General features: G+C 47.7%; 2 protein-coding genes across 2 annotated transcripts; both read left to right on the top strand.

Moving 5' to 3' along the window:
- The first annotated feature begins 452 nt into the window (after positions 1 to 452).
- On the top strand, positions 453 to 10,308 carry C7H21orf58 (chromosome 7 C21orf58 homolog). The gene is given in 10 exon segments (XM_026852746.1): positions 453 to 535; positions 2,137 to 2,194; positions 3,172 to 3,177; positions 4,051 to 4,118; positions 4,824 to 4,967; positions 5,437 to 5,551; positions 6,963 to 7,081; positions 7,083 to 7,103; positions 8,855 to 9,027; positions 10,229 to 10,308. Coding segments are annotated over 10 exon segments (774 nt in total). The 5' UTR covers positions 453 to 475; the 3' UTR covers positions 10,239 to 10,308.
- A 3,306-nt stretch (positions 10,309 to 13,614) lies between these two features.
- KMO (kynurenine 3-monooxygenase) lies at positions 13,615 to 23,977 on the top strand. The gene is made up of 15 exons (XM_026852745.1): positions 13,615 to 13,704; positions 14,900 to 14,969; positions 16,546 to 16,643; positions 17,621 to 17,710; positions 17,955 to 18,003; positions 18,734 to 18,821; positions 19,447 to 19,642; positions 20,169 to 20,240; positions 20,778 to 20,899; positions 22,226 to 22,373; positions 22,835 to 22,892; positions 22,995 to 23,077; positions 23,313 to 23,450; positions 23,544 to 23,603; positions 23,804 to 23,977. Exons 1-15 carry the CDS (start codon positions 13,651 to 13,653, stop codon positions 23,975 to 23,977), a joined length of 1,500 nt encoding a protein of 499 aa, XP_026708546.1. The 5' UTR covers positions 13,615 to 13,650.
- The last annotated feature ends 1,300 nt before the right edge of the window (positions 23,978 to 25,277 follow it).

Here is a 25,277-nt window from a genome sequence, read left to right as displayed (position 1 = left end):
CCTTCTACACCTGGAGATTAAGTTGTTTATATTCTGGATTGACACTACAAACTTAGCAACCAGGTTCCAGGAACAAAACTCTGAGCTATTTAGAAGGCACTAGCAACACAGAGGGCCAGGCTTAGTGCCACTGCTAGGGGAGGGATAGCAACCATTGAGAACAGACTAATATTCACCCTGAGTTACCCTTCTGTGACTATCACAACCTGCAGCATGAAAATGCATTGAGAGAAATGGCAGAAAAAGCTGTGTCTGTGACATTGTGGTGAACATCTATACTCATTTTCACTTGGGAGAGAAATGAAACTTTTATCTTCATGCCTCAATTCTTCACAATCTTGGTTGGTTTTTTTTTTTTCTAGTGGAATTATTCTTCTATGAAGATTGTGAAGGGGAAAAAATGGCTACTGAAAACCTACCTGTCTTTGTTTAGCTTTTTAACCTGTTTTTGCCTGCCTACTCTTCTAAGACTATAATGACAGACCCTTCAGTGGTGGATCACCTGACACGACTGAAACTCAAACTGCTAGAAAAGGTAAGAGAGTAATTCTGCAGTGGTCACCTTTGTTCTGCTTTTTGCTCCTGCACTTTTAAGCATTAACATTGTATTTTAAATAATTATATTTCTACTGAGGTACTGCAGTTAATTGAGAACCTCTTTCTTCATGCAAGCAGAGACAGACCTGGTGCTACAATCACTATCACTTCCTTAATTAACATTGTACAGTGGTGCTACAGTCACTATCACTTCCTTAAATAACATTGTACAAGTTTACATGGACCTACAGTAGAAAAGAAAAATAGAGTTAAAGTGACTTTGAACTTATGGGATATTTTATGGGAGATGTCACCAGTTATCTCAAAACCTGTTTAAGTTGTGATAGGAAAGGTTTAGGAGTAAATTTTGGGTAAATAGGACCGGGGATTGTTTTAAGGAAATTTCATATCTTCTTTTTTGTTTACTGTTACGTAAGATATGTTGCCTAGTGAAACATGGGAAGTCCCTCACTGAAAGCACACAAGGTGCTGCGCAGAATCCCGGTAGCTCTTTGTTTTGACTCCACACACTAATGCACCCAAGGTTCTTGACTCAGCCCTGTTACTCCACCCTCAGCACACCTGACATACACGTAGTGTGGATCTTCTGCTTCAGTGTCCTCCAGAAGCCGCTTGGAGTTTTCTGGAAGGACGAACAATTTGCCTGGGGACAGGAACACTGGAGGTGGCATCTAAACTTTCTCCACAGTGGACTCTTTTGTTCTTAGATGAGCAGCCATTTGAGGGCAAAGCTTTCACCAGTGTGAAGACATGCAGAACCAAGAAAAGAGCCTGTGCATGAGAAAAAGGTCTCCAATTTCTGAGCATCAGGGAGCCACAAGGGCCAACTGCTCCCCAAGGAGCAAGGAGTTGAGCACAATAACACAGCCAGAAGAGTAGGGGCCTGGCTGTCCAGCCCCCAAGCAAGGCAAGCATTGCAGAGCCAGAGATGCCCAGGTTCAACCAAAAGTCTAGATCTATCAGGCAAGCTTATGGTGATGGAGCAGGTCCAAGCAAGGCCAATCTGAGAAGTGTCTGCAGGTTGGGTATTGGGGTTAAATGAATCCATGGCCAGTCACAGGCATGGCTGTGGTTAAACTGCAGACTAGTACTCATCCAGTATCAATTATGAACTGAAGACCTAGAGCTGAGATTAAAGGGGATCCTGGACATATGAGCAGCAGGTGGGGATGGTAGCCTCAGGTGGGGGTAGTCAGGGCCATTTAGGCCTATTAGTGCACCAAATACGCAAAACTTCCAGCATCAAGTTCTTCATATGATCCAGCTTTTTGCCCTACAAAATAAATGGTATACAAGACTCCTGATTTACCATGCTATCAATTTCCAGGTCTGAGATAGCTTGACCAGTTAGAAGCGTGACTGTTTTGTTACCATAACTAGATTTGTAGCAAGACATTTCATACTTCTATGAATACTTTTTGTATCCTTCACTAGCTGTGTTTCAGCAGTTAAGAAGCACTGCTTGTCTATACTTCTCCTTCATTTCCTCCATCCCAAACCTATGCCTGTAATTGTTGGAAATTGTTGTGATCATTGATCCTGACTCATAACCAGTTATTGTTGTGGTTCTACCAACAGAGACTAGAAAATGAACAGGAGAACTTAGAGAAGATGGAGTCACTTCTCCCAACTGCAAGTAAAAGAGAAGCATTTGTTCTAATTATGGACATGATATGTAAAGGGCTTAGTGATGTTCTCAGGCATGAGTTCCTCAGGAGGTTACACATCTCTTCCCTAAAAACTGGAAGGGGCCTCTGTGTGCTCCGTGGTTGGGCATTTGGGTAGTCAGGACTTTCTCTGTCTTGGCTTCTGTGACAGGGACATTGTCTGGAGAGCAGGAGGGAGACTGAACTTAAGTCAATGCTGCCCTAGCTCAGCCTGAAGATCTAAATCTATATGCAGCCCTGGGAGTAGCAAAAACACAAGGTCCAGTGAAGCTTGTGCAGTAATGTCAGTCTGTGTACTAGTCTCAGTCCTAACCAAGCTGGTGAATCTCAGCAGCCTTGATGCAAGGAGAACCGGCTTGCTATACTGCATAGCTGTCTAAATTTTATATTTTGAATTTCTTCAACTTGTTTTTTTTTATAAAGGGAAATTATATGCTAGCTGAGCATGAACATAAGAATGACCTCCTGCCCAGCTGTTCTTTGCAGCCTCTCAGCTGCAGATGCTGGTTCAGCTGGAGCAAACTATTGGTGATCCGATCTGTCCTAAGTCCTATACCTAGGAGTGAGCCCCTGTTGCAGTCCAACTGGATGCCTGGATTTGATGATCCTGAAAAGGAGTTGTTAGGATGGCTGAGGGATCCAGGCAGGAGGAATACTCCACTACTAATGCTGCTTTGCACCTTTGAAGCTGACCAGTGCAGCCTTGTGCAGACCAGAGCATGGTTTCCAGTGTAAAAAAATGTGACTCGGCTTATGAAACAAATCGTAATACTGAAAGAGTTGGTCTTGAGAACTGTGTTGATAGGAGCTGGGGAACCATTTTACCAGGAATCCATGCATGTGCAATTACATTCTGACTTTGGTTTGGGCAGAAAGGTCAGGAATTCCAGCACACTTATGAAACTTCCAAAGTTTAGACAGTTTGCTATAAAAGCTAGTGAACCAGCTAAAAGTTGATAAATAAGGGAGTTGAAAATAACTTGTATCTTTATCAAACCCTTTCAAAGACTGCTGTGATGTTTCACATATAAGTGGCGTGTTCCCTTCAACAATACTCCCATGGAAGCTGTGCATGCTATGTGCAATGCATTAATTTCTTTGCATGGCACATGCAGTGTTGATAACTATATTGTCTATGGATTAAAGACAACCAGCAGAAGATCAGTAATGTTTCTGGATTGTACTCTGGGCTCATATCCATTGAGCTGATGCACAAATAGTTGGAAACTCAATGCTGTAGCCAAAAATTAAAAATCCCTGTAACAACTTACAGTTTCAAAATACAAAGTTATGCTTTTCAGAGCAGATGTTAGCCATGCCTCCAAAGTATCTGAAAATGTTCTTTCTCATTTTCATTTCAAGCGAGTTCAAAGTCAGCTGTATGTGGGAAGAACTGAAAAGAAAGTTGATTCAGAACAAAAAGGAAACAGAAAAGTTGATTTTCAAAGCTGAGTTTGTTTTGATACATCACAAAAACTTTCTTTACAATTTGCACCATCGTCCTCTGCATACAGAGTATAGGTAGAAAATGTAAGGCTGAAATGAGTTTCTAAGCCAGGAGGTTAAAAGGGGACTTTCAGAGCAATCTAAAAAGTTTATTTTCAGAGAAGGTGCATTGCCTTTGTAGAGCTGCTGAACAGCTGTGTATGTGGCACAAAGTCATTATCCATTTGTGGATTTGACAAGAAAAGTAGCCTAAAGCCTTTTGTGGAAGAAGTCAAGCTATCTTATAACACGTTTTCCAGCATTAATCTCATAATGTAGGTGCTATAATAGCTCTATCTTTGTGATCCTTTGAGAAGATAAGGGGATTTTCTTCCTTCAGGGAACAGACGTGAGGATATGCTCCAAAGTGCCCTAAGGCGAAGGAAAGATCTCCTGCAGGAGCTTAGGGTAAGAGCCCTCTCTGTGGACAGAAGCAACAGAAAGGGCCAAGTTATCTGCACATCTACTGCCTATGTGGATTCATTTTTTTCCTGTCCTTGAGTTCTTACGCTGGGCCATATTCATTCTTCTGCTGGTTTAGAGTATAGAGGCTGGGCCAGCTAATAAGGGAGAGGGGCCAGAGAGCAATGTCCACCCCACTACAGCTAATGAAGCTTGCACCCACTTCAGTTAGTTGGTGGGTTGATTCTGTTTGTCCTGAACTGCTTTATTATAAATTCTCTGGGGTACTGCCAAAATGCAAATAAGGTAATTTTAATGCCACCAAAACAGGGACATTACTAACTATTATTTATTCCTAGTTTGTGGAGGGTCCCAACCATTAATGAAAGATTTTCCCAAACTTCTGGCAGTTTGTTCTTCACTTTTTTTTTTTACATTCTTTTTTGCTTGCACTGAAAACTGTGTGGCTTTGGGATATGTGGGAAGAAAAACTTTCTTTATACTTGTGCGAGCACCGGTTGAGTGCTTCCCTTCATGCCATGGCCGCTTGTGGTCTGCCTGTCAGACGTGGCAGTGCTGGGTGTTTCTGCAGCAGTGAGGCTGCGCCCTGCTGCAGCCTCCCAGGGGCTAATCCCATTTATTCCAAAGCATAATAATACTGTCTGCCTTCCTGTCACCAGATTTTCTTTAAGAACATACTTGATTTTGCAGGAGCAGCACCTTCTGGAAGAGCTTTCACAGCCCTGTGCACCAGCTGAAGGGCAGTGTCATAACCACAGAGCTGGCCTCCCTCATGTCTACCAGATACCTTTTCCAGCTCCCCGAGCAGAGCCACCAAGGATTATCCAGCAGATGGTAAGGATCCTCTCCCCTTGGAAACACAGCTAGTGCTATGCCGGTCTGAGACAACAACCACAGGTGGAGGGACTTGGGGACTGTATGGAAACACTCATCCCACTGAAAGGGATGATATGCCTCTTGCTGTTGTATGGGACTTACTGCCCTATGCAAAATCTAAGGGAAATCATCTTACAAATGAGGCACAAAATTAACAGTGTGAATTGTTTACCATAGGAACATGGTAGCAAGAGGAATGGGAGAAGTGCCCATGCTCTGGCCCAGCCATTCAGCCAGTTTCCAACACACATCACTGTCTGCTCATACAGCCCACAACTTCAACAGCTTCTCCATGAGGATCTCAGGGGAGACCATGTCCAAAGACTCACTGAAGTCCAGGCAGATGATACCCACTGCTCTGCCCTCTCAAAGAGGAGGGAGCTGGCCAAAACCAACCCTGACTTCCCAATTTTCCTTTCTTTTTCAGATGCCGCCTCAGTCTGCCACCATCATCCAGCAATTACCTCAGCCACCCCCCCTGATCACACAGATCCCTCCTGCCCAGCCTTTTGCAGCCCCCTACTCAGGAAGCATTAAAGAAGGTAACGTACCCTCCATCCAGCAGCCAGCTCCTATCACCAGGCCCAGAGAGGTCAGGCAGGCTGCCATGGCAAGTAGAAGGGGGCACGGGACAGCATCTAAACTAGTTAGTGATGTGTTGTTTCGTGACTGGGATGCTGCTGGAGCTGTGGGAATTGCACTTCAAAAGTGGACTAGGTACCATTTCTGAGAAGCTTTCAGACAAATTCTTATTACTAAAACTAAAGAAAAAGGGACTTCAAACTCAGCAAAGCCAGAGTAAGCTGCCAGGCAAATTTGGGAAAGCAAATCAACTCAACACAAGGCACTGAATAATATTAATGAAGTTAAACTCATGTACACAGATGATTCCAAAATTAACAAACAGGCTTCTAAAATCTGGTTTTATGCCTTTGTTCCCTGCTAACCTGCTGTTCAAACTCCTCAGAACAATACAGGCTTTTATTATGCCCCGAGTTTGGAAAAAAGACAGAACAGCTGAAAGTGCTGTTCCAAATATAGTGCAGTGGCAATAAAAAAAGTTTGTTTCTAAACATAGGTGGATGCTATTGTGAAATAATACATGAACAAATCCCTGGGATGACTTCCCTGGCTCAACCTTCAGCCAAAGTTTTCTTCATCCCACAGAGAAATCCTCTGTCATGAAATTGCAATTTTTCTCAAAATTTTCTCTTCCTTCTTTTTCATCTAAGTGCCTGGATTTTTGAATCAGAGTTTATTTTCATAAACAAACTAGTCCCAATTCATGCATGACTTTTCTGAAGCTGATGCATGTAAATTAGTTTTGGTATGACCAGTTAAAAAAAAAAAAAAAGAGAGTTGCCTTGATATCTTTTTTCTTCTTTTTTTTTTTTTTTCCTCTCTCCCTCCTTCCTTCCTCCCCCAACAAAATTAGCTCCACTGCACAGGTCCTTTGTGATTAGGACCCAGTGATCTTGGTAAGCAGATTTGATGCACATGCAATAGACTCTGAAGGTGGCACTGCAATATCACATAAAGTTGAGGAAACCTCTCACATGAAAAGCAATGATCTTGAGCCAAAGCAATGGAGGGCACTGTAAGGAGCAGGTCCATGCTGGAGGAAGCAAGAGAGCTCTAGTGCTCAGCCCTTCTCCAGCACAGCCAGAGGGGTGGACTTGTAGGGAAACTAACAGACAGAAGATGCTCAACAGCAGCTTTTTTTCAGAAGAGAGGAAAAACAGGAAACCTGGTATGAATATTTTATGCATAGACATTAATTTTGCACTGCCTGGGCAAATAATGCTAATATTCTTCATGTGTCCCTTTCAGCTGCTTTGTCTTGGTTCCAGTGACCAGGGCTGTGTGCTGAAGGACACTTCTTGCTGAGATGTCTCTGCTGCTTGTCAGTTGCTTATGACTCTTACTTTCTTCCTTGGGGTGACCTCTTCCAAGATATGGTAGAGATGATGCTGATGCAGAATGCTCAGATGCACCAGATCATCATGCAGAACATGATGCTGAAGGCTTTGCCACCGATGGCGTTTGCACAGCCTGCTGGAGGCAGCTCTCCTCCCACTTCAGCATGCACAGCAGGTAACAACACTGGAGTGGGAAGGGCACCCTTGCTCACACGAGGCAATGATTGATCTCCTGGGTAGGGTGCATGGCTTGGACAAAATATGCAGAAAGTCAGGGATGTTTAACAGCATCTTCAAACTCCCTGCACCAGAGAAGTGTTACTGAGCAGAGCACAGCCTGCCTCTTTACCATTATGAGCACTGACAGGACCCAATGGAAGAATTGTCTCCTCCACAAGTACAAACTAGATTCAGTGTAGCTCTGAAAATCATCTGGCCTTTTGTACAGTTGAATCACAAACAGACTATGCATGGAAGACCTCTACAGGGGGCATCTGCTGCTGCAGGTCCACTTGCTGCAAACAGCAGGGCAATATTTGTGTTACAAATCCTGTAACTGGTAAAATTTGACCTGGCAGTTTGAAATGTGCTGGGGCTGAAGAACAAATTTTGTGACTGTACTTGGAGGCCCACTGCTCTAGTTCCTGTCTGACTAAAAATCAATGGCTACTGAGCTCTGAAAGGACAGATCTTAAAGATATTTTGGTGTGTAGATCCCTATAGGGCTTTTTCCAAAATGTGTCCAGTGCCTGACAAGAGGTAAGTAATTTTGAATGTATCCTTAGATGCTCAATTCCTAAGCTATTTTTAGCCAGGTGATATAGTTCCTTAGCATCCCAAAGTGCTTTGAAAAAATGCATCTCTAATCTCTACTCTGTAGCTTACTTATTACCTAAGAAGCAAGGACATTTGATCTCTGGGGAGGAGGGGATGTCCTAGTGTTGCAAAAACTCCCCCAGTACTTTTCCTACCCTTCCATTTTCAGGCTATGTCTTTTCCCAGTGCTGTAAGAAAGATTTGTTTTCTTTTTCTCAGATGTTAAGGTTGTCGAGTGCTGAGAAAGTAACACCCACACTTCTGCAGTCCTTGCCCAGCTCACTCACACCTTTCCTACATGCTATTTGCAGAAGAAACAGACAGCTTAAAAGGCCCCAAGCCCCAGGTTTAGAGGAGTGGTAGGAAATGCTATCCTCCTCCATCACCTGTCCCATGCCCTGGGTGGAACAGATGGGGTTTTGCACCTGTTGGGACCAAATGTCTTCCCTGAACAGAAGCCCCCAGCAGCAGCTGCTAGCTCTCATATTTCAGGGCGCTGACATCCCAGGAGGACACCTGTGGTGCAGAGGGGCTCACTGGCTCCATCAGCCATGGTCCCAGGGCAGATTTGCTGTGGCAATGGCAGGCAGTGCCAAAGCTTCCTCGTGTCGGAGCTGCACTGAGTGCTGCCTCAGATGAAAGTCCTTTTCTATTTTCCTTAAACTTTGCAGTTTCTGGTTTTCAATACTCCTTCCCCCTTGCTGGGGGGGAGATGTCTGGGGCATATGGTGGTGCTGGACCCGACTCATCTGCAGCTTTCTGTGGAGGACTCTGTGTCTAAGGGAAGATGGCAGAGCCAAGAGCATGTGTTCCCCCTGTCCCCACCTTCCTCCCCAGGCCATCCTGTCACCCCGTGTTTCCCTGATGTAGACTGGTGGAATAAACTGGGGGGGAGTGGGGTCTGAATGCCGCTGAATATCAGGTGAAATCTGATATCACCAAGTATTTGCTGGACCTTCTATGTTTGAGCCTGCAAAACCCATTTCCAAATGCATGCTGAAGGACTTCCTTTACCAAGCAGTGGCCACGTGGGAACCCAGCCTCTCAGCCAGGCACCCTTCCTGTGGGGGCACAGGTTTCACAAATCACCCTTTGTCTCTCTCCAACAAGGACCTGCAGGTTGCTGCTCCCCTGGCTCTGAAAGCAAACAGGCCCAGGCCATCTGCGGTGCACCACCACCACCACTACCCTCCCACAGGGGTACTCCCAGTGCCCCATGGGGGCTTCCCGGCCACATCCATGGTGCATCACTGGACCGGCAGCACGCTCCCTGTCCAGCCTCTGTAAGTAAACAGGCAGCCATGGTGTAAACTTGTAGCCCTTCCTGCATGCATGGGTTGGGTAGCACAGTAGAACAGGTGATCCCATGCCTTTGTGGTTCTTTACTAAGGCCAGTTCTGTCTGGGCTCTTCACTAAGGCCATATTGTCTTTAACATAACAATGGGATTTAGGTGGGTTAAATGATGATTTGATACACTCAATCTTATAATTTGAGTAATTAACACTTGCTTACTGTGGAATAAATGAAATTCAGACAAGGTCTACAGATGATACCAAGCTGTGTCCCTATCACAACAGAGCCACCACCCAGCAATGCTACATGGCTCCACTCTGCAGTGGCTGTTACCCTGGGTTTTGGGTCTCCCTGTGAACCCAGCAGACACCCAATAAATAAGGGCTGGACATTTGACATTTAGCCTAAGGTTCCCAGTAGGATTTATATTCTTAAGACACTGCTGAGACATTTGTTAATCAGAAATTCCTGGAAAAAAAAAAACCACCACCACTTGCTAAGAAAAATGGTACAAAGAGAGTGGAATACTCAGAATTAAAGCTGAACCTCTGCGATGAGCCTGTGCTTGCAGCTGGGATGTTGTTTCAAGTGCAGAAATGGATGGACTTGACCCCAGGCTGCCCCCAGGTCTGTAAGAGCCCTTGAGCCCTTCGCAGAGCTCAGCAGCTGACTCCTCCAGGGGCTCACTTGCCTGTGCCTTCCCTGCTGTCTCTGAGCTTGTCCTGGTCAGCTTTCTGGGTGTGAGATGATCTCAGCCAGGACTAGTGTTCAAACTAGCCTACTCAGGTGAATGCAAGTGGCAGGAGGGGCCTTGGGCAAGGATCTGAGCTGAGAGAGAGCAGTGGTCTTGCTGAGTACGTCAAGAGGGCATAGCAAGAACGCAGGCATGGAAGCAATGGTGCTAGAAAGGAATGCACATCGCTAGAGTGTGGTGGGATGGTTGGGGACTTTGCATGGGCAGTCACTGTTGTTTCAGTGACAATACACCTTTTATTTCTGTGTTATGGCTCTTTCAAAGCCTTGGTGAACAGAAGGACAAGACAGAGGCAGCTGCATCCTCAGGCATGGGTGGCTTGCTGGCAGGGGTATCCCTATGGCCCTTTTTAGCTTGGTATTTGAGTTCCTGAACAGATTATTTACATAATGGGATTATAAGGGATAAACATTTCTAACCCTTTTACTTTTACAGGGGTTTGTAATCTGAACCAGTAAAGATTTCTTGGCTCCTTCCAGAATTGGTGCAATTAACATTTTGCAGAAATCAGCAAAGATCTTGTCATGGCTTTTAAGTTGTCGTCTTCATCTTCTTCTTCAGTTACCTTCCACCGTGAATCAAGAGAATGACACATCTACACTGTCCTTTTGCAGCTGCAGCAAGCATGCACTGTTGGCTACCAAACACAACATGTTGTGTTACCAAACACAACAAAGCCATTTTTCTTGTTGCAGGTGGCCCACATACTGACAGTATGTGCTCCTCTACAAGTGGATCATAATTGCTGAGGTCAACCTGTATTTGAACAGTTCCTAAATAATCTCTCTGATTGACGGTCTAATATCGTAAGACTGCATGTTTTCAGTACAAGAAGTGGGAGAAAGACTGTAGATGTTCAGAACAAGTGTACCATGCTCCTGTAGCTTTCTCAGCCATTTCTGCTAGTTCAGTTGTTTCCTCTCATCTTCCAAGATGACCAGCCACAAGTAATTGCCATTTTTTTTTCTGTCTCTTCAAAGAATTAAGAAAATTCATCCCAAACTGTCTTGCAGGCCTGGCAGCCCACAGCAGTCCCAGGGCATGAAATAATCTTAACACCATTGTTATTTGAGCCCTTGCAAATGAGTATGACCCAGCTCCAAGGCTGAGAGTCCCCTTCATGTGGAAACTGAGGAAATGCCCTTTGGAAAGGTGCATGCTGCTATCTTTAGGAGGATGCAAGCCAACCCAGGATGCCTGAATGAGGGTTTAGTTGCCAAACCTTATCAGCTTGAAGTGTTCCACCCTCAGCATTTTTGGTTTTACTCCCTCAAAGATATACTTGGCCTAAAGAACTAAAGAGGAGCAGGAGTGACCCAAATACAGGTGACCTGTATAGCAGAGAAAAATCCTGGCATTGGATTTTCTTGAATACCATCACTCTACCCTACCTGTGTAAGCTGTCTTTAAGCACTCTTTGAATAAATAATTCTCAGTGGAGAACAGAAAGAAATGTGCTCCTGCAGTCATTGGGTCTGAATGTTTAAGTGCAATGCCTGCCTCCAGCTAACCACAGTCCATGTTTTCTGCCCCAGGAGGGCTCTGACTCTCAGCTACCCAAGGTTTTTTTGTCGAAGAGCTACTAGAAGGTGATTTAAGCATCCTGGAATTGTGTATATTTGCTTCATTATTTCTCATCCTTTCCCTCATACAATCAGGGTTTAAGACTTGATTTAAAAAAAAAAAAAATCCTGAGGTTTTTCCTTGGATATTGGCATGTCTTTTTCTTCAGCAACACTTTTACCTTCTTAGCTTTTCCCACGGATTTTCAGAGGGCAGGCTTTAAACCAAGTCCATGCTATCCTTTTGTTTTCATTTAGGACTCCTCAGAAGCTTCACTCAGTTTTAATCAAGCGATACTTTTTCATGCTCTCAGAAGCCTGGTTGTGTTTAATACAGAAAGATAAACAACGAATTAGTAGCACTTTCTCAGTGACTTCCACTTTCTCCTGTCTTTAAAGTGGAGAACATCTTTATGTTGGTTTTGCCTGGTGCAGTTTGTGAGTGAAGATAACCCAGGGACTTATATTTTGTTTGGAATGGTTACCCAGAAGAAAAGATATTGCACTGGGCATAGATAGCCTCTGATAGGCAAATTTTAGTCTGGTTTGCCAAGAACTAAGTTCTCAAAATATAGTGTGGTTTTTCAGTAACTAAGGAGATAGGTTAGGCAGCGAGAAACTGATGTGTATCATCTTAAAACTTTTGGTCTGTGGCCCATTTACTGTACCACACAGCACTGCTCACTGACAGGTCGGATGCTTACCTGTGTGTCCGTGCCTCCTGCTCCTGGAGCAGGTACATGTACCATGGCTGAGGCTGCTTGTGCAAGAAAGCAGTGTTACAGGACCAGCTTTAGTTACACAACTGTATGCTGTGTTATCCACAGGAGTCTGTGAATTAATTGGTGTACCTTAAAGTGCTGCTATCAAATTGGTAAGCAACGGTGGTGGAGTAAACTGTAAAGCCTATCAGACAAGCATGCAGATGATGCTGTGGGTGATATTTCTAAATAATAACTGTCACTGCTGGAAGCTAATTGTGTGCTGTCTGTTCTTTGAAAACAATTAATGAATAATTTATTTACTGTGTAAAACTTACCTTGCTCTTTGCCCTCTCTGCTCTGTTTTCTTTGCTCTCAGTGTGTGTGTGAGTCAATCAGATAGCGTGGGTCAAGTCACTGCCATGTAGATGAGAGAAACCTAACAAGAGAGTCTTCAGTGGTACTTCATTTGGATGCAGTGCCAGGGCCCATGGGCACTAACAGCCTTTAACAACCCCAACCAGCCCCACCTGCACCCGTCTCTCCCCAAGGCCAGCAGTCCCGTTTAAGCTTGAGCCTGGGGCTGCTTGTGGGTCCTGTTGACCCTGGCCCGTGTGTCCTCTCTTTGCATGGTACCACAGGTTGGGACTGTGGTGTGACACTCAGTCCCTGTCCCCTCAGCAGCAGCAGGCCCTTGCTGCACCAGGAACCAGGACATGCAGTGGAGGATGATGCTCTACTTGTGCAGGGGTTTGGCCTTCCTCCTTTGGGACAAATCTGATGTTTTGGCCTGTGTATTGCAGGACTAGCAATAAATGGTAGTTAGTGTATGTTAATGTATGCATTTTCACTGCCTGCTGTTTAATTATTGTGTGTAGGCTGTGATTGGTTCCTCCCTTTTAAAAGCTTACTGTGTGCAGCGCTGGCTCAGCAGAGCGTGTCCTCCCAGGGACAGGCATGTGAAACGGTACATGCCCAGATGGCTCCTCACAGCCTCATCCAAGTCCTGGCAAGCTTCTGCATGTTAGACATGGACCCTCTACTCAGCATCACACCCCAAAATGCTCAAGCCACATGCAACTTCCTTGGGAGAAAGATGTTCTCACAGATGGGATCAGGCCCCTGGGCCAGCAGCGTGGTTCACATCCCACCCTCAGGAGAGTGCCCACGAGGCTCCAGGAGTGACTCCACGTCATCCCACCATGCCTCGGCAGTTGCAACCCAGTGAAGCACCATCAAAAGCCTGGTGGATGCAAGTTCTCCTACTCTGTGCACATTTCATTAAGACATACTTGAAGGCTGCAGAACTGATTTGCAATTTTCAAAAGAGGCCTTTTAATACGGCCTGGCTGAATAATGCCACATTCACATCTCTTCACCTGAGGCTCAATGTGGCTGGCCACACAGCCTGGCTGACTCACCGACAGTCTCTGGTCTGGGAGTTAAACTTTAATATGAACCAGGCGAGAAGAACTCAGGCATGACTCAGCCACCCACATCCTTCCCCTTCTCCCCCCCACTGGCAAGGGCAGTGCAGCAGGACAGGGAGCAGGGACACAGCAGTGAGACCTGTGACCCAGGGGCTGCCGCAGCGATGGAGCCCAGTGACCCATGGGGGAAAAGAGTCGCCATTGTCGGTGGTGGTCTGGTAGGAAATGCCATTTGGCTGCTGTGTGATTGTGTTTGGCGGGGAGATGGATCTGTAAAGTCATTGCTTGGAGGTGGGGTGAATGTTTTTCTTAAAATCATTCCGCCTTCAGATGACGGGGTGCTATGGAGGAGTTGGTTGAGTTCCCGCTGTGGGAGGCAGCGAGTTTTGTTTGAGCATCTAGGACTTTGTAGGAGGAGAACGGCTCTTTCCCTCAAGGGAAAGCTTTGCTGCTGTGGTATCCCAGAGACGCAATGCGTGTCTGTGGCGGGCACTTGCCTTGAACAGTGTGTGCAAATAAATCCTGCCACCAAGAGTCCTTTTCTCAGAGGAGGGGGCTTGGGAGGTGGAGCAGTGGTACCCAGGAACACTAAATAACAGTCCGCATTTGGGCTGCCAGATCCTCCTGCCCCTCAGCTGTTTCTGGCTTTAACCAAGTCACTAACGTGAAATACTTTGTGAGGACTAAGACTTGATAAATGCTAGGCTGAGAGGAAATGCCTTCCTCTGCCATTGTTTGGGAATGGTTTTTCTCCGTTGCTACTTGCAGAGTGGTCTGATTCTAAAGGACAACATGGAGCATTGCAGCACCTAAACCTCTCTTTTGACTTTTTGGCCATTAAAAGTGGCCAATTAAAATTTGGCCACTCTTGGTCCCCATGCTGCTGGAAAAGAGTGATGACGTTAAAGTCTGTAGTTCTGACAGTGATTAATGATGGAAATTAAACAAGAAAAAGACATCCATCCATTTAAATAACAAGCAGGATGTGTGTGTGATGCCCTTTTGCACAGGGCTGCTGTGTTCCCAAGGGAATGCTGCAGCACCCTGCATTCAAGGAAGTTACACATAGTCTGGAAGGGAGCAGGGAGCTTGCCCTCCCCAGATTCTGTTGCCTCTGGCTGAAGGGGTTAGCCCTGCTGCATCACTGTGTGTAAACAAGCCCTGAATTTGGTATGACTTTGTACAATGAGTTTTGATGGATGACTTCTGTCTTGGAGGCTTTGTAGGCACATCAGCGTTGCCAGAGGACTTCCTCCAGGAAGGAGTCCTCTAAGGTTGTTGATCAAAGGGTCTTCCTGTATATGCTGAGCTGCATCCCCTGACCGCTGCTTCCCCTTGATACATTTCAGTAGTGATCTGTTACACAGGTACTAGTGAAATGCTTCATCCACCATTCCTATCCCTCTCTTGTAGGTGGGTGCATTAAATACCTGTTTCTTTGCTAGACGAGGTTTCCATGTTGATGTTTATGAAGCCAGAGAAGGTAAGTTCAGACTGATCATCACCATTTTATTAATGTTTCTATCCCTTTACTGATGGAGAAGCAAAAGCTCTTGGAGAAGCAAAAGAGGAACTGTGTGAGCTCACTGAAACTGCAGAAAGAAAATGAAATCTGAAAGCGTGGCACTTTGAGGGATATTCTTTTCACTTTTCCCTTTAGCTCCTGTGGTGAGGGGCAGCATTTAGTTGAAATATGTTGTCTTGTGCGGAGGGAATGCACCCTTCAGCTACTAAAATGAGGCCCTTTTTTATGTTCTTGCTTTAAATATTGATTCAAATCCTCACATATGAAATTTGGTGTCTGCATGAAGAATTATAGCATGGTGCTGTTGAACCAAGCTGAGTCAGAAGTCTGGAAGCAATGGCTGTTGTGATGCTGCAGCGTCTCTGTTAGGGTTAAAAGCATCAACTTGACTCGTAACCACTGGCACTGGAGGTGAGGAGGGCTGGTGGCAGGAAGGGCAGAAGGAGAGATGAAGTGTTTTCAGGAGCCTCCATCTCTGCAAGGCACTGCAACAGAGGAATGATGATTCAGAGCCCAGGTGCTGGCTGAAAGGGAGAGAAACTGTTTGCCTTCAGTGTCTACCAGCTGACAGACAAATCAAACCTGGGCAGAGATGGCAAGCTGAATAGCAGATGAGAATGACACTATGGAAGGTGAAACTCCATATGGAAGGGAAGGAGCAGCCCTGTCTGCCAAGTGCTCTCTGTGGTAACTGTTCCCGCTCAGGCAGCGTCAGGACAGGCGGTTCTGCTGCACGGCTCTCTGCTGGTCTGAGTCCTGTGCACAGCCCCAGGTCCCCACTGCAGAAACGGGGGGTCACAGCAGCCAGCCCTGAGCAATGCCAGCAGGCTGCAGGCTCAGAGCAAGCGCAAACAGCTTTTCACTGTTGTTCAACTGTTAAACTCTTCACTGGAAGTTGTATATGCTGGAAGTTTCACAGGTTCAGAAAGCCTCTGGTTGCTCTGTCCTGCCTTCTGCTTTTGACAGGTTTTATATCTCTACTCCAGTTTTTGGCCCATTGCTCATGCAGAGATGCAACCCTGAAAGGGAATGAGGCTCTGTCACACACACTGGCCAAACAACCCAGGAAGTCTGAGTGAGGCTGTTTGGAGGAGGAACAGGCCAGTGCTGAGACACTTCCATCTAAACAGTGATGAAGAGGGTGACCTGCTAGTGTCCTGAAAAGCATCAGTCCGTGGGTCTCAGCAGAAGCTGCCAGGCGTTCTTCAATCAGCCCTCTCCACTTAGAGGGGAAAGGATTCTTAGGGATGACGCGCTCTCTGGCACTGTGGGGAGCTGTCAGGATCTGGCATTCCCTTTGCAGCACTTGACTGCAGCTGCTTCTTCCAGGCTAGAGAAAGCAGCCCTCGAAGCTGCCAGCTGCCTTCCCGACAGCTGAAGGTCCCTTTTGCTACCTGCCCTCTCTGCATGCAGAGCAGGGGGACAGGGACGCCCTGCTGCCCTGCCTGCTGTCACTGCAGGGATTTCAGGAGAGGCCACCCCACCAGGCTGTGTGGTATTGGTGTCTCCCTACCGAGCTGCTCTTTCCATGCAGATATCCGGGTGGCCAGCTTTACCCGTGGCAGAAGCATTAACTTGGCCCTGTCCCACAGAGGACGCCAAGCCCTCCGAGCCGTGGGGATGGAAGAGCAGGTACCCTGGCAGCTTCTGTTGGTGGTGGGATCTCTGTGGTTAAAATGCTGTTGAGTTCAGCTGGTGATGGACAGGCTCTCTTCTGCTCCCCAAGCACACAGAGGCCAACTGCAGTGGTAGCTCTGCTTTTGTGAGGGTGGAGGTAGGCATCTCTCACTGCACACTTGTAGCCTGGCTCTCCACTGCTTCACGGCACAGCTGCCAGCTGGGATCTCACCCAGCCTGGGGGCAGCACTCAACCCCGGGCAGTTGAGCTCTGCTCATGGCAAAGGTGCTTCCCCAAAAGACCAACACTCAGACAACACCTTCCAGTATTTACCTCCCTGCTGTGCTCTCCTCTCTCCTGGAGGGTGAGGGCAAATGAGACAGGAATAGCTGGACTCCCAAAAGAGATGAAATACCAGCAGAATGTGATAAAGGGGGCTGGTTTCCCCACTGACATGCCCAGATTAGTATTTTCTCACAAAACCTTGAGCTTTGGCCTGACCCCTGAAATTTGTGCACATCGACCTCTGCACAGCACACTTGGCTGAGAGCCCAGCACTCCTCTGCAGGGTGCTTGCTACCACTTAACATACAGATGTTGGCAGTGGTGGGATCTCCTGGTCCCTGGCTCCCTACAGAGGATTCTCTCCTTTGACAGCTCATAACCCAGCACCAGATGTAATCTGGTTCTCGTTCCCTGCCCTGTCCAGCACCCAGGGACTTTTCATGTCCCTTCTATCCAAAAATAATTTTTCCCCTGATTTTTATGAGAATTAGCTTGTAAGAAGTAATCTCAGTAAAACATATTGACTTGGCATTGACAGCTCTGTAAAATTTTCCCCAGTAACCTGGATAACCCCACAGAATCATACGAACTGAGAACATCCCATTCTTCCTGGAGTGTGGTGCGCGGCAGGGGTGGCACATGAATACTTGTGCCCTCCCCTCGGCAACTCAGTTTTAGCCAGAAGTTATGCTCCCTTCCATTTCAGATTGTGTCCAAAGGCATTCCCATGCGGGCAAGGAGGATACATACGCCTTCAGGGAAGAAGTACTCTATCCCCTATGGAAAGAAAAACCAGGTACCGGTCTCATGCTGCACTCTAGAGATGCTTGGCAGAGCATGAGGGGTGTTTGACAGCATCTGTGGCTCTGTGTGATGGACAGGCTGGGCTCACGCCCTTAGACAGGATGCTGTGAGTGAGAAGGTGGTTGTGTGACCCCCCGGTTTTGGCAAAGCTGTTTGGAGAGGGTGGTGTTTCCATCTGGCTATGCAGAGCATCCTTCAGCAATGCCTCCTGAACCCTGTGTTTCTTTGCTTTTCAGTACATTCTCTCTGTGGACAGAGCAAACTTAAACAGAGAGCTGCTAACAGGTAGGTTGCCAGCTCTGTTTGCAAACACTGTTACACCCTCTTCACCGAGGATTTAGGGTTTGCCCCATGAACAGGAAACTTTGGGCCCCAGGCTCTCTTTGCCCATGAGTTCTGCATAACCTTGTTCTCAGAAAGTGAAAATGTGAACTAGCTGTGTTTTTAAGAAGAAAATCTGTGCTGTTTCACTGCTGCTTGCCTGACACAAGAGTATTCGAACAAGTCCCCTAAGGCCTCTTCCCACCTTTGCCTTCAAGTGGGAGCTGCCTCCACTCCCCATCTCCTGGCACTGACATCTGCTCCCAGAACTTCACCAGCCAAAGCAGGAGGTACCTCCTCATGGTTCATGGCATTTTCTGAAACCTCTAATTGCACAGAAATAAATAGAAATTGGAGTGCTGTGGCAAAGCATGTATTCATGCCAGGCCAAATTTCTCCAAATTTCCCACTGACTACAGGCACTTCATCCCATTCCAAAATACAGTGTAGTGTTGCTGGAAACAGGTCAATGACTCATGTCATTGCAGGGAAGAAAGAAATCTTTGCAGGATTCCTTGCACTTTATAAATAGTTTTCACCAGAGTTGACCAAACACAGTCCTAGTGTGCCCTGCCCACCAGCCATCATTCAACACAGCAGTCTTATTTGCTGCAATGGCAAAAGGCCCTATAATTTAGGGATCCCTTGGAAATACTTTTGGGGACACAGTATTAGTTGTCTTTTATTTTCACAGCTGCTGAGAAGTACCCCAACACTAAACTGTACTTTGGACACAAGATCCTGGAGTGCAATGCAGAGCAGGGGATGTTAACCATAAAAAGGTAACCCTTGTGCAAGCCTGGGATCAAGTGCTGTGTTCAGTTAGTTTCTGCTTAATCATTCATCAAACTTCAAACAATTGAGCAATCTCAGTCTGAAACTACCATGTTCTTACTCAGTGGTCAAAACTTGGTATCAGCTTTGGAAAGGAGAGACATCAAAGCAGAGTTCATAGGAAGGCTGAAAAAAATTAAGCAACTTGCTAAAGCTCCAGCAGCCTGGCAGTAGGCTAGGCACACGCTTGCTGACCCCTGCAGGGAATAAACATGCCAATCTACAGAGTGATGGTTTTCAGGGACAGATTGCTCATCAGGGAGGGCAGCTAATCACCTTGTTTCATAGTTGGTTTAAGTTCTGGTCATGCCTCAAGTCCACCTGGGATTGCAGGCTCTACAAAATAGCAGTATTAACCGAACAGTGCCTGTTGCATTCTTGGGCGGGTTTGGCAGAGTTATGCTTTTGATAACCTGTTGGATAATTATTTATCCTAATGTTGAGCTTCCCAGTCAGTGAAAGCCAATTGTCCCTCACACTAGAAGATTAATAACACTGGAGGTGACTCCAGCATTTTGCAAAAGGCAGATCTGCTGTGCCCAGTGGTGCTGAGCTGGCCTGGAGTTATGGCAGGATTGATGCAAGGGACTCTCTTGTTTTCAGGTCTGACCAGCAGCCCTTGGAAATCACTTACGATCTCATTGTGGGATGCGATGGAGCCTTCTCAACAGTCAGAAAGCAGTTCATGAGACAAACACGCTTTAACTATAGCCATGAGTACATTCCTCATGGCTATATGGAGCTGACCATCCCTCCCAAGGATGGAGATGTAAGTGTACCTGTCCCAGGGGCTGCTACCACCTTTGCAGGTGGGACACTCTGCTTCCCTCTTATGGTGGTTCTGCTACAGCAGCTCTAGAAAAAATAATTTCTCTCGTGGGGCTCATCCAAGGGATTAAAACTTGCCTAGGAGAAGGCAGGCATCTCTTCCTCTTCCAGTGGTGGGGCCAATGTCTTGGTATCTGGTTGCAAAAATGCTAGAGAGACTGCCTCAGAATGGTGGGGTTAACTCTAGCTCTGAGAGGTCCTGGGGATACGAGAATGTGTCTGCAAGGACATTAGCAACTGCAAACTAGCATATTTTTTTCCACCTTTCCTATGCTTTCCTCTTGCCCTTGTTCTATGTCTCTCTGAAGCATCAGGTACCAGAAACTGTCTCTGTGGTGGTCATTGTGTCTTCTCGTGGTACAGAGGATGGGAACTAGTGTGCTGGTATGGAGGGGAACCAGAGGCTGCGCTGGGGAGGCTAAGCAGGGCAAGGACAGGGGCACAAGGCGATTTTCCTTCTCTTTCAGTTTGCCATGGAACCAAACTACCTCCATATCTGGCCGAGAAACACCTTCATGATGATTGCACTGCCCAACATGGTGATAACCCACAGCCACCCTCCCATGGGGCACTAGGTGGAGCTTGTGGGGATGAAATGGCTGTGGTGGCAAGCACATGGCTGGGGCGGGGAGGGCTGACAAGGTGCCAGGAGGGACCCTCAGCCTGTGCCAGGTGTCCCACAGCCTGGGGGGGGGAGTGCAGGACAGGATCCCCAGAGCCAGCCCCACGTCACTGCACTGAGCAGGTGCCTGTATCACCTCTCCCTGCCCATGCATCCGAGCCCACCCAAAACCCCCCAAAACCAGCTCTCGGCAGCTGAATGTTATAAACTAGATATGGGGGTACCAGGGCAGTGTGCTGGCAGATCACACGCTGCCTGTTTCTGCCTCCCCCCTGCCTGTTCCCAGCATGTGCAAACCCACTATGGGAAAGGGGGTGGCTGGGCACTTGCCCCACTGCTCAGGCAGGTTGCTGCGATTACCGGGTGACTGGCTGGGCACTGAGCTGCTGCTCCAGCTGCCAGGTGCTCTCTATGGCCTCTGGGCTTCTTTCTGACCTTCCTTCCCGGCTGGTAGGACAAGTCCTTCACCTGCACGCTCTTCATGCCCTTTGAGGAATTTGAGAAGCTCACAACAGGGGAGCAAGTGCTCAGTTTTTTCCAGACCTACTTCCCAGATGCCATCCCCCTCATCGGAGAGTAAGTGTTTCCATCTCCCTGTCTCACTCATCAACACAGCGCCTTGAAGCCAGGGGACACATCCCCACCCAGCCTCTAGGTCATGGTGACAGGGTCACGAACAGAGTTGGGGTGGATCCCCATGGCCTGTAGGTCTATGTTGCATCCATGCTGGAATAACAGGCTCAGCAGTGGGACACAGACCCATCCCATGGCAGTTTTTGATGGAATCACACTGGAGCACCTCTCTGTCCCTTGGAGGCAGAGCCCAGGCCCTGCCACTGCAGGAGCAAAGAGCAGATCACCTCCCACTGCTTTCATGTCGCTGTTAAAGGTTCTGAACTCAAGGGTTAGCTGTTCATAGGCTGTGGTTTACTGACGTGAGATGTGGGCTAGCGAAGTGACTCCACTAGAGCAAAGGTAAGGGTTGCACACCAAAACCAGCAGCATGAAGCCATGTTCAGATAGCGGAGTTGTGCAAATGTTGAGATTTTAGCTAACAGACTGAGAAAAGCTGGGCTTGGCAAAAAAACAACCAACCAACCAACCAAAACAAACCACCGTGCTGACTAAACAAAGACTGGCGCTGATTGATTGTATGGCTAAAACAAATATCAAGGCTGTGAGACACAAGAGCAGGCAGTTCCCAGCAGCGTTCTGCTCCCCGGGCAGGGGGGACCCTCTTGCTGGTGGGCGAACAGCACAAGGGGAGCAGCATGGAGCCACAGCATCCCGCTCCCCCTGGGGCCCTGGCACCAGGGGCATGGGCACCAGTGGTGGCAGGGAGACCAGCCTTTCCAGCACATGTCCTGATGGCCAAGGCTCTGTTCAGCGTGTCCTCATGTTCCTGCAAAGGGGGATGATCCCCAGTCAATGGGAGCTCCAGCCCACCCTATTAATGCTTATGCTCTGCAATATAATTATCTTACAGGCTTTTTCTGGCTGATAGGAAGGGTCTCAGCTGTGTTAGGCAGTTTCCTTTCCTCTTAAGGAGGCTGTATCACAGAACTTCATATAAATTTAGAAGCTCAGATAGCCTCTAGTATATCCTTCCTACAGTGGCCAACATCCACCACTGCTCACAGGAAAAGGACTGAAATGTCAGTGACACTCTTACTTATGGTCAGGTTGTGTGCAGAGCTTAAAACCTGCAGACAAAATATTTGATCCATAGGGGGAAGTTAATGAAATAGGTTCTATGACCTCTACATTTTTCCCAGCACAAATATCAGCATCCCAATGCTGACAGCACCTGTGGCTCTGCCTTCCTGAGCTTGCACATGGTGTGACTTATTTTTCTTGTCTCTTGTGGTCCCACAAGTGAAGTATCTGTTGTTTTGCCTGAAGGCGAGAGCTGAAGCACGATTACTTTTTGCTGCCAGCCCAGGCCATGATATCTGTGAAGTGCTCCTCCTACCACCTTGCTTCCCAGTGCGTGCTGATGGGAGATGCCGCGCATGCTGTTGTGCCCTTCTACGGACAGGGCATGAATGCAGTAAGTTCACAGCTGGCCCTGGGCCGTGTCAGTCGGTGTCGCTCTTTTCATCCAGAAATGCCTGGTTTTAGAGTGTGGCTCCATAGAGTTCATGGGCTGGCCTGTCCCATAGTCTGATGTCCTTTGCACTAGCAGGCACTGAGCAATCCTTGGCACCTGGCTGCTCGCTAGGACCTGGCTGTCCTACGGGGAGGGAAGGGGACAGTGTGGTGGTGCCTATGGGGCAGAGGACTGTGTGGGAGAGGGGTCTAGCAGGACAGCCCCAGAATGCCGGGAATGGCGACCCCCAGGATTTCTTTGCAATACCCCTGGCAGAGGGGCCTGGCATAAGAGTCCTGCTCTTAAGCTGTGGTCAGTGGGACCCTACACGTGCAAACAGCTACACTAGTGAAGCATCTGGAGGGCACTTCTTGTGAACACAGGATTCCTTCTGCCTATTTATCCTCTAATTTTCCTCCCAGGGCTTTGAGGATTGTCTAGTTTTTGATGAATTAATGGACCAGTTCCACAACAACCTTGGTGAGTGAGGTGGCTGGGGAGGAGCAAGAGCAGAGGAGGATGACTCTGCAGCTGGATACCCTGCTGGGGAGCTGCTCCTGAGCTGCTGCTTTCTTCTCCCAGGTGTCTGCCTCCCTGAGTTCTCAAGGTTGAGGGTTCCAGATGACCACGCGATCTCAGATTTAGCCATGTACAACTATGTAGAGGTAGGCAAGCTCACAGGGACTTGTGGTCCTGTGGGCTGCTCACACAGTGGCACCCTGTTAGAATGCACACAGCAGGCAAGGGCTCTGGCAAGACTCTGCTCGGGCTCTCACCTCGGCAGATTTTAGCCTAAGAGCTCCTTGGGAATGCCACTGGGTCTGGGGAGGCTCTGCTCCCTGAGGTGGCCCTCGGGACAGGCAGCCATAGAGCTAGCATAACAGAGGAGGCTCTGCTAAGACACCCTGCAAAGGGGTGATGGTTGTTCTCTTGCAGATGCGTGAGCACGTGAATTCAACATGGTTCATTTTCCGGAAGCACATAGACAACTTCCTCCACACCCTCATGCCTTCCACCATCGTCCCACTGTACACCATGGTAAGGCCAGCACCTTGGTCCCTGCTGCCTGAGCTGCTGTAAGCTCCTCCTGGCTGGCATCGAGGTGGTGATGTGGTCCTGCAACCCTCCTAGGTGACCTTCACCAGAATTCGCTACCATGAGGCACTTCAGCGCTGGAAATGGCAGAAAAAGGTTGGTCAGTGATGGTACCCATCCTCCCCATGCCATGAACCTCGTGAGCTCCACATCCTGCACACCAGCACTGCTCAGCTGTGGGGGGGAGCTTTGGTGGTGCAATATTGCCAGGTGGGTGCAGGTGTGAAGACTTGGCTTGGTGCTGCAGGGTAGCAACGAGGCACTGATGACACTGGGATTTCTCTTTGCCCTTGTAGATAATTAATCGAGGGCTCTTTGTCATGGGGGCAGCAGGACTGTGTGGCACCTATCTTCTCATAAGGTGGCTGGCACAGGACTTGGACTTCCACATGGAAAACTTGTGGGTCTGGTCCCGTTATCTCAAGAATATTGGAAATTTTCCCTTTGGCACACAAGTGGCTTCAATGTGAGGAGAGATCCTGGCTGTAATAAAAGTGAAGGCATGGGCTCAGCTGGATGACATTTCTTCTCTTGGGATGTGGGCTGGCAGCTCCTGCAGCCCCTCTGTCTCCTGCCCTCCTGGGAGCAGAGGGGTCCCTCTCCCCAGGTGAGAGTACCCATCGGGGCAGAGTGTCCAGAGGGCCTCTGCAAGGGCTCAGGTGTGTCTCTGCCTCACCTCAGCAGCCTTGTCTCAAGTGCTGTGGTGTGTCATGGGCTGGGGGTGGGTTTTGTGTGCAGTAACAGGGGCAGTGTGCGCTCTCCCAGCCAGCAGGATGGCCACCTGAACTGGTCAGGGTGTCCCAGCCTCTACTGCTGATTTCTGCTTTTACCAAAATCAAGTCAACATCTTGACTTGAAAATCAGCCAGCTTCCTTCCCACCCCAAGTCAAAGAAAATGCAGTTCATTTCTTGTTGGAAATGAAACAACTTTAAGAAAGGATGTTCTGGGGCAGTGCTTGAAGCCTGGAGAAAGGGCCATGCCACATCTGGCTGAGAATACTTCTGACTTTTGCAAGCAGGTCTCTACAGAGCAATCACTAAGCCTTTGGGCTAAAGCAAGATGAGGGGCCTGAAAGACCCTTCTTACTGCACTGTTCTCCCCCCTGGGCTTTTGCGCATGCCCTGGCATATACTTCTGTATAATGCAATTACTGTTCATATTTAGTTTTGAAAAAGTCATTGACTTTCTCTAATTGTCCTCCGAAGCATGTATGTGGTTGTACTTGTACTGTACACACTACACCAGCAGTAAGAGCTGCTGCTGACAGGGGAGACAGATAAATGTTCAAGTAAAAGTCCTTGGCCAAGGGCATTGCATCCAAGATCCAGAGTCCTTAGGGGTGTCTCTGGTGACTTTGTGCGGCCAAGCGTGGGGTGCATGGGACCTACACTGTGTTTGGGGTCTTTGAGCCAAAAATAGCTTCAGGCTGGGATACAATCACAGAATCACAGAATCATTCAGGTTTGAAAAGACCCTCGGGATCATGAAGTCCAACCCTCAGCCCTACTCTACAGAGTTCTCCCCTACACCATATCCCCCAACATCTCATCCAAACAACCCTTAAACACATCCAGGGATGGTGACTCCACCGCCTCCCTGGGCAGCCTATTCCACTGTCTGAGCAAGATAGTACTGATCAGATAGTACTGGGGGAAGTATCAGACACTTTCCTTCTTACTTTGCTCTAGACCTTCACAGTCAGTGCTGAGGAACAGCAAAATGGCCCAAATTAACCCCTGATCTGATGTGGTACAGCCAGTCTTGTTTAA

This window comes from Athene cunicularia (assembly GCF_003259725.1).
Source record: "Athene cunicularia isolate RWA chromosome 7 unlocalized genomic scaffold, athCun1 chr7_part1, whole genome shotgun sequence".
Lineage (NCBI taxonomy): Eukaryota > Metazoa > Chordata > Aves > Strigiformes > Strigidae > Athene > Athene cunicularia.
The sequence above is the reverse complement of the archived record's forward strand: the minus strand, read 5'-3'. Positions and strand labels throughout refer to the sequence as shown.

What these genes read in the sequence shown, in the direction of transcription:
- KMO (XM_026852745.1), top strand. Translation starts at nt 13,651, where the DNA reads ATGGAGCCCAGTGACCCATGGGGGAAAAGAGTCGCCATTGTCGGTGGT. An exon ending in CCAGTTCCACAACAACCTTG is followed by an intron (nt 22,893 to 22,994) that starts GTGAGTGAGGTG and finishes TTCTTCTCCCAG; the next exon opens with GTGTCTGCCTCCCTGAGTTC. An exon ending in GCTGGAAATGGCAGAAAAAG is followed by an intron (nt 23,604 to 23,803) that starts GTTGGTCAGTGA and finishes TTGCCCTTGTAG; the next exon opens with ATAATTAATCGAGGGCTCTT.